The sequence below is a fragment of the Hipposideros armiger genome, unplaced genomic scaffold, assembly GCF_001890085.2.
Source record: "Hipposideros armiger isolate ML-2016 unplaced genomic scaffold, ASM189008v1 scaffold_417, whole genome shotgun sequence".
Lineage (NCBI taxonomy): Eukaryota > Metazoa > Chordata > Mammalia > Chiroptera > Hipposideridae > Hipposideros > Hipposideros armiger.
Window position 1 is genome coordinate 1,181,734 of NW_017731767.1, and position 13,296 is coordinate 1,195,029.

General features: G+C 50.5%; 1 protein-coding gene across 4 annotated transcripts in view; it reads right to left on the bottom strand.

The window, feature by feature from the left end:
• Positions 1-8,305, bottom strand: part of RFX1 (regulatory factor X1) — a 32,629-nt gene extending 24,324 nt beyond the window's left edge. For 3 of the 4 annotated variants that reach the window (XM_019664173.1, XM_019664174.1, XM_019664170.1), the window contains exons 1-2: positions 7,860-8,305; positions 376-738 (exon numbers count right to left, since the gene is read on the bottom strand). In XM_019664173.1, the coding sequence (XP_019519718.1) occupies positions 376-694 (319 nt within the window). In that variant the 5' untranslated portion in view covers positions 695-738; positions 7,860-8,305. The remainder of the gene's footprint in view (positions 1-375; positions 739-7,859) is intronic. The other variant, XM_019664175.1, reaches the window with a different exon arrangement.
• Positions 8,306-13,296: the final 4,991 nt, after the last annotated feature.

Consider the following 13,296-nt stretch of genomic DNA (forward strand, 5'->3'; position numbering starts at 1 on the left):
TAGAGCACAGCAGTCCTATGCTCACCCTCCTCTCTAATAGGTGTTTGTGAACTTGAACTCCACTGCCCAATCCTTTCTTTAAGTGACATCTTACTTGGGGACAGACAGAATCAGCTCTAAGAGCTGCCTTGGGTAGGGAGGAGTTGAGGGCACAGAAGCCTCCCTGCCTGGCCTGACAAGCCTGTCTCCAGAGACACGCCCATCCCTAAATCCCATCCTGAGAACCCCGGAGAGTTTGAAAGTTGCTGTCCTGGTGACAGGCACAGTATGTGACAGTGGGAGGGCATCACCACTGTGCCCTCATAGCCAGGCTCCCAAAAGCTCCTCTTGGAGTTGTTCACAGAGCACCCTGACTCTGCACACATGTCCACTTACCCGAGACGGTGACCACGATGTACTGCTGGGACACTGGGGATGGGGCGGGCGTGCCGGCCGGCTGTGAGGGCGTGGGGGCAGCTGGGAGCTCCGTCACGAACTGCTTCTGGCTGCCTGGTGGCTGCGCCTGGGGCTGAGGGCTCTGCAGCTCGGTGACATACTGGGGCTGAGGGGTGGTGGCGGTGGCAGGTGCCTGGGGGGGCTGGGGTGCCACTGATGGTGGTGGCGGTGGCTGGGGCTGAGCCTGTGGCGGGGCCTGTGGTGGCTGGGAGGGTTGTGGGGCTGCCTGTAGCTCAGTAACGTATGCCTGTGTTGCCATGCCAACAGTGGGGAAAATGATAATAATAAGGCTTTTTTTTATTCCTTGGGATGAAGAAGGGGAGGGGAGAAGAGGAGGGGAAAAAAAAGAAGTAAAAACAAGAATTAATCTACAGGCAGAGGAAACCAGGGACAGCTCCTGGCTCCCTAGAGACATGTTTGGGTTCATCACTAACTTAATTAAATCCCGAGGCTGGTGGCCAGATATAACCAACCAATCACTGTAGGGGCACTGAGTATGGACCAAGGCTGGTCTGTGCCTCTTCCACTTACCCCTGCCCAGGACTCCTGCCTTCTTTTGTCCCAGCCCCTGGTGCCTGGGGGACCCCTGTGCTGGGGGGAACTCGGGCCCTTACCCAGAGACAAATGATAATACAGTTCTCCTGAGGGCTCCTGCGGGCTGGGCACTGTAATAGTGCTTTCTTTGCATTACTTCATTTTAAACTTTGCAACAATCACAGCCGAGTTTGGGTTCAGTCAGCCAGATGAGGAGCTGAGGCTCAGAGAGGTTAAGGAGCTTGCCCCAGGCCACACAGCAGGGAAGCACCAAGACTGAGTCTGAACCTGGGTGCTGAGCACCTGACTAGTCGGCTAATTGCTGGAAAGGAAAGTCGTGGGGAAAGCTGTCTGCCAGCCAGCCTGTGCCAACTCCCTACCTGCCCGCCATCTGGTCTTGGATCCTTGGCTGAGAATCATTCCCAGTGGGGTGCCAGACACCAGGAAGATGTCTGAGTCCCAAAAGCCCCCTGAACTGCTTGTGGACACAGAAGCGTTCAGGCCTTTGCCTAAGGGAAGTTATAGGTGGACACACCAGATGTGAGCTCATCACAGGGAGGGGCCCTTCTGGGGCTATAGCGCTGCTGCCCTCAGTATGGGGTCCATCTGACCAGGCAGAGGCAGCTTTTCTGGTGGCTAAAGGGTCATGGTCCCTTTCCTGGGTGCTGGACTAAGCAAGCACCACCCGCTTTTCCCTAAGTCCTGCCTCAGCAGGGGATGGGCAGAGGGTTTCCGCCCCCACCCCCCACCGTGCATTAATGTGCGCCATCCCCAGCTCCTGAGCGCCTAAGGACAAGGGAACAAATGTTTGAGTGGTTCAGAGGTGAATCTCCAGTCCCATACCTTCGTGGCTCTGCCTTGCCCCTGAAGTTATGTGAATTTGAGAGTCCTGCCTGAGGTCTAAGAGTGGGCTTTTCAAGGGGAAGGAGGAGAAAAACAACTACTGCTCCTTGATGAGAAGCCCCAGAGGGCTTTGCTGTGATTACCTCCTCAAAGCAGCCTGGTGTGGGAGGAGTCACCACACCCATTTTACAGAGGAGCAAAGCTGGGCTCCAGGGTGAGCTTCCAAAAGGGTGCACAGCAACGGGGAGGGAAGCATTTGAACTCATGTCTCTCTGACCCTGCCGACCAGACATGCTCTTAGCTCCCAGGCTAACTCAGGGAGCCAGGCTCATTTCTTACAATCAGTAGATTTTCAGGTGGGGAGACCTGACGGTAACCCCCACCTCCAGAGGTTAGCCACCTGCCAAGGGTCCCATTGAGTAGCATAAATGGGGAGCAGGGAGCCCACCAGAGCAGCCTGAAGGATGCTGGGCAGCACAGTGGTTCCCATGTACCTCCCTTCCTGGGACTCCCACTCTGCCCTTTGATGCCAAATGCAAGAGATGTCCAAGTCAGCAGGGGGCAAGGCAGACTAAAAGCAAGTCCTAGATGCACAACTTGAACTTGGCTATCTCCTTGCTGTGTGGCTTAGGGAAGGGCCTCCCCTCCCTGGGCCTCCACTGTCCAGCCTGTGAAACGGGAGACAGCCGGCCTCCAATGCAGGGTTGCTGAAGAGTTTAGTCTGGTCGTGTGGGCAAGCTTGGCCAAGCACTTGGCGCAGGATAAGCACTTAGGAGACAGCTCTGGGTCACATCATCGCCCACGGTCCTTTAACAAAGCTCCAAGAAAGAGGACAAAGCCACCAGGCCTTGCCTCCCTGTTTTGGGCTGTGAGCTACACAGGAAAGGGGAGCTTCTGTCTGTACTTGGGTGTGCCCACTTGCAGGGCTCTGCTGGCTGGCACGGACAGAGCTGGTAGAGCCTGGGGGCCACCTTCCCTGCCAGGCCAAGTCATTAGGGACAGAGGGGCAGAGGCAGATGGGATAGGCCCTGGTCCAGGTTATGGGGAGCCATCCACCAGGCAGGGCAGATGGGTGGCTGGTCTCAGTGCTTCCCTGCTGAGGAATCAGGAAGCAGGAGGAGTTTGCCCACCTGGAGAGGAAAGAGGCAGCTGCCTGCCACGCACAGGGAGATGACATCTTCCTCCAGCCCCTGCCTTCCCCAAACTCCTTCCTGCCAGCATTAGAGGAGCCATCTCCCAGGGGCTTCTCACACCATCAGGTTCAAACTCTGGTTCAGCTTATGTGCTCAAGTTGCTGTAGCCAATCAGCACCCTGGCCTGTCTCTTAATTCATGAACACATGACTGACCTTCCTCTGGGCCTCAGTTTCCCCATCTGTCACCTGGGCGTGATGAGAACAGCCGATTCACAGGGCTGTTGTAAAAATCCAATGAGATCAGTTCAGCACCCAGTGAGCACTGAGAAGTGGAAGCTGCTATTGCTATCATTCACTCCACAAATATCTGTGCCAGGTGGGGATGGAGAGAGGAGACAAGCATAATCCTCGAGCTCTTGGAAGGAGGCACCCAGGTGTCATCAGCATCACCTGAAGCTAGTTAAATGCAGGTTCCCGGGCCCCATTGCCCAGAGTCTGTGATGACACTAGAGTCCACTGTCTGAGCTACCCCCACCCCTAGATGAGTCCGAGGCAGGTGGTCCTGGGGGCGCTTTCTGAGAAACCCTGGCCTGGGCTTTCTCAGCCCTAGGCGACTTGGCCCCTTATGACTCCATCTACCAGGAAAGGGCTTTAACAGCTCCACACTCACTGGTGCTTTCTCCTCCTCGAGAAACAAAGCCCACAGGCCTCATCCCTTCCACTCAGGGGCAGGATGAGAGCTGAAAGTCTGAACTCAAAAAGGGGTGGGGAAGATGGATAAAACAGTTAAACCAACTTCTCTATTAAAGGTCTTTTTAGCACTGTCATTGTCAGTCTCCAGCAAGGGGAAAACAGGATGCCAAGTTTCCCATAATTATTTGACCAAGGAATACTTTTTTTTCCCCATTTGTGGATGACCAGGTTAAGCAGAGTTCTGTAGGGTGTTCCCTAGAGAGGAATAAGTCACAAATCTCTATATAGCATGAGGCCTTCCCCATCTCTTTGAATATGAGACCCCCTTTCTTTATGGAGCAGGGCACATGAAACAAGGGAATCATTAAGCAAATCTGCTCCTTGGCAATGAAACTGCCAAGAAAAGCACCAGTGGCTGCCCTATCTTCAAAGCCAACAGCTATGTTTTTTGGAGAGTGAATCAATTACTCTAGATCAGGGGCCAGCAAACTGTATAAGGGCCAGTCAGTAAACATTTTTGGCTTTGTGGGCAAACAGTCTCTGTTGCAATAACTAATCTCTGCCATTGCAGTGTGAAAGCAGCCATAGATAATATGTAAACAAGTAAGCATGGCTATGTGCCAATAAAATTTTATTACTAGACACTGAGATTGAATTTCATATAATTTTCACATGTCATGGTATATTATCCATGTCACAAAACATCCTTCTTTTGATTCGCCCCCACACACACACACACGCACACAATCATTTAAGAATGTAAAAATCATTCTTAGCTCATGGGCCACAAAGACAGGTGGTAGCCATAGTTGGCGACCTGTTTTGTATCCCAGATCCTATAACCAAATGGTTTACATCTTGGATGAGGCCCTTTCCAAGGAAAGGGAAAGAAAACTCATCCTCCTCATCTGTAGAATGGCTTCAGTAAAGAACTTATGGGGGAATGGGAAGATTAACTGTAATGATGTGGATTGCCCTCATTTTCTATACCCCGTTAGTTTCTAAGACTTTTCAATAACTCCTCCAAAATAGATCCTAAGGCTAGGCACGGCTCTCCATCTTCATCAACACCTGCTAGTCTGAGCTGCCATCACTTCCTGCCTGGACACCTGCCACTGCTTTGTCACTAGCTCCTGGCTTCACTCTTGCCTCTATAGTCTATCAGATCCTTTGAAAACACAAATACTATCTTGTCACTCATTTATTCAGAAGTCTCCAAGGCTCCCCATCACAAAGAATAGATAAAATCCAGAGCCCCTCCCATGACCTACAGGGCCCTGTGGGATCTGGTCCCTCCAGTCCCTGCCTTTCTCACCCTGGATGTTCTAGCCACAATGTCTCTCATTCCCAAAATGCTCCAGGCCTCCTCCTGCCTCAGGAGTTTTGCACCAGCTCTTCCCCTATTCATTTGCTTTCCTTATCTCCACCGCCATCACCACCACAGGTTCCTTCTTATCATCCAGGTCTCAGCTCATTTGTCACCTTCATGGATTTCAAGTGACCCACCCCCTCGCCCCAGCACTCTGGAGCACATTCTCCTGTTGTATTTTCTTCCTGGCCCTGTATTTCCTTGTTTATTTTCTTAGTCATAGTTACTCTTCCCTCCATTACCAGACAGGATGCTCCTCAAGGGCTTAGACCTGGCCCATCACTCCATCCCCAGCTCCTAGAACACACTGGGGGCTCAACTTTTACTGTCAAATGAGGGTCCATGGGCCAGGAACACACTGCTAATGAATGTCGAATCTACTGATTGATGAGACCTTGTGAAAAAGTTACTGCTTCCTGCCAGCAGCAGGCTTGTGTTACAGGGGTGGGTAATGCCTCCTGGTCCAGAACGAACCTCCTAGGCCAGGAAGACTATGCATTGTGCAGTTGGTACCTGCAGACCACTCCCTGGGGGTTCTGCCTGGCCCATCCCCTGTCCTTGGCCCCAAAATGCCGAGGCGTATATGGGAGCAGAGGGCAAGGACCTCGGCTCCAGAGACACCTTTCCTGTGACATTCACACCCCTGGCTCACCCAGCTGCCTCCTGGAAGGCTTGGGGTTGAGTCGGGGCCTGGGGCCCAGGAATAATTTTTCTCTCTGGCTACTCTCCTAAGGGCTTTAGGGGAGTGACACGTTCTCAATAGACACTGGAGTCCTGGCATCCACCTCCTGGGATCCCTATCATCAGCCACACAGCCCGGCAAGCCAGTCAACCTTTCAAGCCACTAGGCTTTCACCCGATTTAAAATGATAAAAATAAACACCAACAGTGTAATTCTGAGGGCTGAGCAGGAAGCAACAATCATTATAATGACAGTAGCAGCTAACATAGTTTGAGCAATTACTATGCATTTGATGCTTAACTTGTATTCTCTTATGAGATCCACAGAACAGTAACATGAAATTAAAATCATTACCAATGATCACTACCCCCAGCTTAGACTGAAGGAAACTGAGGCCCAGAGAAGTTAAGTAACTCACTTGAGAGCACAAAGCTAGAAAGCAGTTGATGGTTTCAATGACAAGCAAATCAAGCCAATGTTCCCTACCCTAGTCAAAAGACCCCTCTGGGCTTGAGCCCTTCAAATGTAAAAGTGATGGGGGGGCAGGGACAGTCATCAAGATTAAATAATCAGAATCATCTCTTTCTGCTCAAAATTCACCTTTCTGACAGGTGGTGATGATCTTTCTGGCAACTTGGTTACTTCTAGACTTGTACTAAAAATTAATCTCCACCTTTCATAACTTTCCCACTCTCAAAGAGGGCCTGGCCTAGGAAAATTCCCTGGAGACGTGAGATCCCACCCCCAAGCCTTATCTCAAATTCTTGGGGGAAAGCTTTGGGAGAGCCTGAAGCAAGATCCTTCTCCTTGAAGTTTATTGATCCGGTTTTAAAAATGGCAGTTTGCACATAGCCAGTCAGCTCTGCTGATGCCACGCTCCAAAGCAAGATGGAGAATAAGGAGAGTGGCTTTGGCCTGGCTGACTCTCTAAAAAACAAAAAAATTATTCCTTGAGCTGGCAGATCTTGTCACCTGCCAAAGCAGTCCCTCAGATTCTCTTCTAACAAACTTGGAGCACTTACTTGCCCTTCCTCTGATCTTGGTGTGCCCCTCCTGCCCAAGGAGCTCTGAAGGGCTGGTACCTCCTCAGTGACATGTGACCCAGTTGACACCAACTTCACTGACACAAAAACATGTGCCTGGCCAACAGAAGCAGCTTAAGAAACCTAAGAAACTTCCTCAGGCTACATTTGTTCCCCATTCTCAGAAAAGGAAGACCTGGATGGGCACAACAGCTAGGAATGGTCCTATCTCCAGTGACAAGCCCCTTACCCTGGGACCACACCATCAGCCCACAGAGAAGCTATCAAGTTGCTGTTCCTCTAACTCAGTCATTCAAGATCACTCCTGCCTGCCATAGGATTCGCTTTCTGCAAACCAAGTCCTCTAGGCTAAAGCCATACTCCTAGCCCACAGCTTCTCCATGAAACTTTGTCTCTGCCTCTGCTCAGAGAGAAAGACGCTTTAGGGGCTGACAGCCGGATTGAAATAAAAACTAGCTAACAGTTAATCTATCAAACATTCAGAAACAATAGATGGGGTAAAAGTTTAAAGATGAAGTGATAGAGATTCCTGAAAGGAATTAGGAAAAGGGGCGATGACAATGATTCTCCCCATTTTACAGGATGGAAAACTGAGGCTTCAGCTGTGGCAGGCAGGCACTGAGTCCAGGGGAAGACTGGGGTTGGAGGTTGTTCTAAAGGGATGCGGCACAGGTGGCCTCCCACTGCTTTGGAGAGCTGGCAGGTGCCGGTGGTAGCTGCCCCACCGGTTCCTAGGGGTCACTGGCCAGCCCCGCCCATACCTTAAGGATTGGCCCCGCCCAGCAGCCTCAGCCCCGCCTCACCCCCTCCCTAGCTCCTATTGGCCCAATCTTTCCAGGCCCGCCCCTCCGCACCTCCCCACATATAAAAGCCCCCCGCCCCGGCCGACCGACCTCCACTAGCCGACTGCTGCGAGCGCCCGCCCCTCGCGGGGGCCGGGCCGCAGGGCCCGGGCGGGTGGTGTCGCCCCAGCCGGGCCCCGGCCCCCGCCCCCACGGTCCCGACAGTCGCCGCCGCCATTTTGACCGCCCGCCCCTTCCCCCCGGACTGTAACAGCAACACCCGCCACCCCGGTCCCGCCGTCTTCCTCGTCCCAGCCAGCCACCCCTGAGCCGCCTCTGTTACCTCGGCTTCTCCCCACTTCTGTCCGCAGAAGGGCTTTCCAGAGGTCTTGGAGGAGATGTTAGGAGTGGGACGGAACGTGCCGGGGTCCCCGGGCCAGGCCAGGGGGGGGTGGGGGTGGGGGTCGGCCGGGCAGTTGTTGTTGTTGACTCGCGTTGCCGGGTTGCTTGGTCGCCACGACTACCGTGGCTATGGCGCCTCCGTTTCCCTCACCGGGGCAACTGTTGCTACCCACCCTTCTTACGTCACGAGCTGGAGGCGGGATCCAGGGTGATTGGCGGCGCCGGGAGAAGTGATTGGACTGCGTTGGGCCCTGACGCTAAGCTATTGGTCCCAAAGCACGCTTTTCAACACCCTCTCGACTTCCCGGCGCTCTGATTCATCGGTAGGAATGCCCATCAAACGAAACTGAACGCTTAAAAGCCGCGGAGCGCGTCAGTCCCGCAAGGAAGGTACGGGCCAAGAATAAAGGGGTGGGGTCTATGAGGTCGGGATTGGTTTGCGTCTGTAAAACCAGCCCTCTTGTTCGATTAAAGGGCCGTCAATCTACCCAAAGCTTTGCCGCGCTAACTGGAAGGCATGCGCATGCGCCGCACGCAAGACCTGCTGGGAGTGGTAGTCCGCTTCTGCCTACTCTTAGCGCCTTACCAAATATAAAGGGCGAGAAAGGAACGCTCTCATCTTTCAGACTTCTCCCTTCTCTGGTGGGCCAGTTCTTGACTTCTTGCGCAGACGTCCCGGTAGGAATGCGGTGACGCAGCGCTGTTCGTCTGTGACGTCAGTGGCTGAGGCCAGGCTCGGGGTTTGATGATATCACGGGTGCTCTTCCCCTTCCCCCATCACCCTATGATGATGGCTTGGACGTGGGGAGCCGCGGCGTGTTTGATCCCAGGTCCCAGCCCCCGAGCTACCCCCCAACCTCGCCACCTCCTTCCTACGCGCGGCCGCCGCGCCCTCTCCCGTCTTCTCGCCCCTTGGGTCCCATAAAGGTCACCGCGGCTATCTCGGCCCAGCTGGCAGCTCGGGCCGCCCTGGGAAAGGTCTGCCGCAGGCGGGGGACTTAATTAGCTGCTTCCACCGCAGGCGATAAGCTAACTAAGGTCAGTGCCCGGCCCCTCTCGGGTGAGCTCCGGCTGCTCAGCAGAGCTCCGCACTGCACTCCTCCCCTTCCAGTCCTCCATGCCTCAGTTTCCCCCGGGGAGAATAAAGAGAAGTGTGAGAGCCTCGGGCGCAACAACTCAGTCATCAAGATAAGTAGTATTCTAATGCAATATTTTTTAAATATCAAAATTAATGGAAAAAATAAATCCATGAGGAACAAGATACTGAAGTTTTTAATAAAGACAGGATCCACCAGGACTGGCAATAGACTGAGGTGAGTCATGCGAGGCAGGGTCAGATCTCGTCTTTTACTTAAAAAAATATTTTGATCATATTTTTGCATTAATTTTGATTTTTGAAAACTAATTATCTTGATGACTGTTTTTTGACACCCCGTTAAATTTTGTTCCCTAATCCCTACCAGAGTCAGAGAAGGGAGGAAAAAGAAAGCAAAGGCTTAGAGCCCAAGGTTCTAATTCCAGTTCTGCTGTGTGACAATGAAAAAGTGTCTCCACCTCTCTGAATTTCTGTTTCCTAGTTCAACCAACATTACACTTCCTCCATGCAAGTCCCAGGCTGTAAAAGTGAGGTAAGCAGACATTTCCTTAGACTTTGCTTTCTACTAGGGGAGAGACAATTACCAGTGAAATTAATACATAAAATAGGTTTATAGGGGCTGTTGGAGCAACGTTAGAGGGTGTTCAGGAAGAGTGAGAGGATGCTGTATGTAACCTATGTTACCTGCGGTGGGGTCATGAGAACTGAACCTGAGTTGTGAGAAGAAGCAAGCCCCTAAAAACTGAGATGGAGGGAACTGCAGAAGCAAAGGCCTGAGGGCAGGAACAAACATCTGACTCTGGCAGAACAAGCAAAGAGGGAAGTGCTAGGAGGGGAGGTCAGAGAGGTAATGTAGCCAGATGAAATCCTCCCAACACCCTGCAAAGTAGAATATTACCACCTCTTGACAGGTGAGCAAACCGAGGCTCAGAGGGTTTTTTGTGTGCTTTGCTGCCCCTGGGTGTGTCCCTTGATGGAAGAGGAGAAACAGCAGCAGCCCCAGTTTTGTCAGCTGAGCCCCAGTTTTGACAAATCCCCCCAAAATTAATTAGTCTTCCAGGCAGGAGGTGCCCAGGATCCATTCCAATGGGCAAAGCAAGTCAGTCCCTGCAGCTGCTTCTGTGAGACGAGTCGGGTCCTAGGGCCAGCCATGTGGGAGTGGGACCTAGAAGCCCTATTTCCACCTCCCACCCATTTGCCCACCTTTCTGAAGTCTGTGAACCCCAAGATGGGCACTGCCACACCTGGAAATCATTTCTTCAATCACAAATATTCATCATAAGTCTTCGTGGCAGGGAAGGCAGTGTGGGGCTAGAAATGTTCTACGTTCTTATCTGATGGCAGTTGCACAGGTGTAGAGATATAAAAATTTCCTGAGCTTTCTATTCAAGATCTGTGCACTATGTGTATGTTAAACCTCAATTTGAAAGTTAAAAACACACATTTATTATACCATTGGAAGCAAATCTCGACCAACTCTTTTCTGGAATCGGTGGTAATTACAAGTAAGGAATTAAGCATGGTCTTGCCTTCTCAGTAGTATCTGTGTTTCACAGTCACCAAAGAGCCCAGAAAGAATGCCAGCTTAAAAAAAAAAAAAAAGTAGAAGCAATTAAGAGTATTAGAAAAATTACTATTTTGAAAAATCCAATGAAATAATTGAGGCACTAATCACCAAGGGCATTATAAAACATCAGGTGAGAGAATGATGGGGAACAAGATATGCACAGGGGACCAGAGGGCTCAGTAGGTGTAGGGGAATGGACTTCGCTACAGAGGCCAGAATGTCACCAGGGTTAGCTTTGATGAAGCTCAGTATCACAGTCCTAGGACCCGAGGGCCTTCTGGGCCTCTTAATGTGATGCAACAGGAAGTTCACAGCTTCCCCTAGGACACAACTTGCCAAAATATTAAACCTGGCTCTGATCAAGTCTCTCAACCTAACATCCAGTTGGCAGGAAATGGAAGGGCTTGGAAAACAAGTTAAATGACAACATCAGGAAGCAACCCACAAATCCAGAGGGTGGGGTGCACTACAGGACAACTGTCCCGGTCTCTTCAATAAGTCAGTCATAAATAAAAGAAGTGAGGACTATTCTAGGTCAGGCAGCACCATTGACACCTGACGCCAAATCATTCTTTGTCATGGGGTGGGGGGCTGCCCTGTGCATTACAGGATATTGAGCAGCGTCCCTGGTCACCATCCTATAGATGCCAGTGGCACACCCCCTTGCCAGGTGTGACAACCAAAGTTATCTCCAGACACAGCCAAATGTCCCTTGAGATACTGCCCTAGAGGAGCAACTGACAGAACAACCTGGGTTCCTCAGTCTGTCCACCAGGAGAGACAAATAAACGTTTTCTCTTGTTTAAGCCAGTTATTGGTTCCCTGTTAAATTGCAAAAACTATGACTTGGCAGCTCTGTTGCAAGTTTTTATATTCATTGAAAGTTTTGCACCAGATAAGGATGTCCATTGAGGTGGGAAATTGGAAGGAATAGAGGTGTCCGTCCATTCCTAGTGACTAGGAAAATGAAATAAGAAGGCTGCATAATACAGACTACTATGGCAACTAACGGTGAATGCTCTTAAATGTAGTGCTGATGGGATGAGTCCCAGACACTATAGCATTTTATTTTATTTATTTATTTTTTAAAGATTTCATTGGGGAAGGGAAACAGCATGTTTTTCCAGGACCCATCAGATCCAAGTCAAGTCTTTGTCTTCAATCTAGTTGCAGAGGGCACAGGTCACTGGCCATGTGGGAATCTAACCGGCAACCTTGTGGTTCAGTGCTCGCGTTCCAACCAACTGAACTATCTGGTGGCCTGACGCTATAGCATTTTAAAATAAGGCAACCTTGCTCCTGACCCAAGTGGCAAGATCAAGAGGTCTCCATGGAGTTTTGCTAAAAGGGAGGGGGAAAAAAGAAATAAATTTAAAAACTATCCCTTAATGTGCCAGTGAATAACAAAATAAGAACCTGACACTTGGTGCATTACAATGCAAACAAGATGTCCTTCTGTTAGGTTGGCAATTCATCATGAAGCCGATGCATTTCTCTTATTGTACATGGGGTGCAGTGAATGATTAGCAGGCTGGTTCTTTGAACAAACTTTTCAAAGTATGTACACAGTAGGGTAAAAGAGAAACTATATATATATTTGCTATATAAACACTGTGTAGATATAACCATGGATAAAATGGAATGGAATGTCAGGGGACACTCACTCAAACAGGTTTTGGGAAATATGTTGCAAGCAGGGGTTTGATGAGTTAAGAACTGTGGAAACCTATTCCTAAAAGTACTGCATCATTATCCCAAAAGGAAGAGTTGGAAAAGAAAGGAATAAACTGAGATTTACAAATAAAAACAACAAAAATCTGAGAGAAAACGCATGGGGCACGTGAACATGTGTCAACTTATCCTCCCCCCAAACCCTGTTGAAAGAAGCTAAAGGAAATAAATTAATAAATGCTTTGACTCTTAAAAAACACAATGTATCACAGAGCCAAAAGGATACAGATGGAAGTTTAGTATATAATGTAATTGTGCCAATTGCAGCATACTCGTATAAGCATACAAAGTAAATGTATAAACATGCAAAATGAATACATCCTGTTCTTCAAATCTACCTGACCACACTGCAAATGCCTTAGAGATGCTGGCAGTGGTTTGGGAAAGACAAAAACCTGGGGATCTGGGATGGCGGGTGTGGGAATGAAACCAATGAGGGCTTTGCCTGGAGTGATGAATGTATGATAGAGTTGGGGAGAGTTTGGGGTTGGGTGAGACCTGGGTTCACTACCATTTGGGGGGCAGATATCACATTGCAAAAGGCTGAGGGCCAAGGGCCAGCCGAGTGGCGCAATGGTTAAGAGTTGGCTTGGGATGTCAGAGGGCCACAGTTCGGATCCCACATATGAGGGCCAGTGACACTGCCCTCCATAGCTAAGATGCTGAACAACAGCTCAACCTGGGGCTGGGCTGCCATGAGTTGACTGTGACAGCGTAGGCTGCAGCCACTGCTGCAGTGGGTTGCCATGGGCTACCGTGTGTAGCCAGCAGCTAGTGTGAACGGCCAGCAGCCGCAGTGAGCGACTGTCCAGAAGCCAGCTACTGATCCGCCTCGCCCGGGAAGAGCGCAATGATGGTGCCAACTTGGGCCAGTGAAGCAATGTCCTCCACAAACTAGACTGAAGAACAAAAGGACAGCAACTTGTCTGTCCGCTGTTCCCATCCCCCAATTCCCCAATTAAAAAAAAAAAATGCTGAGGGCCA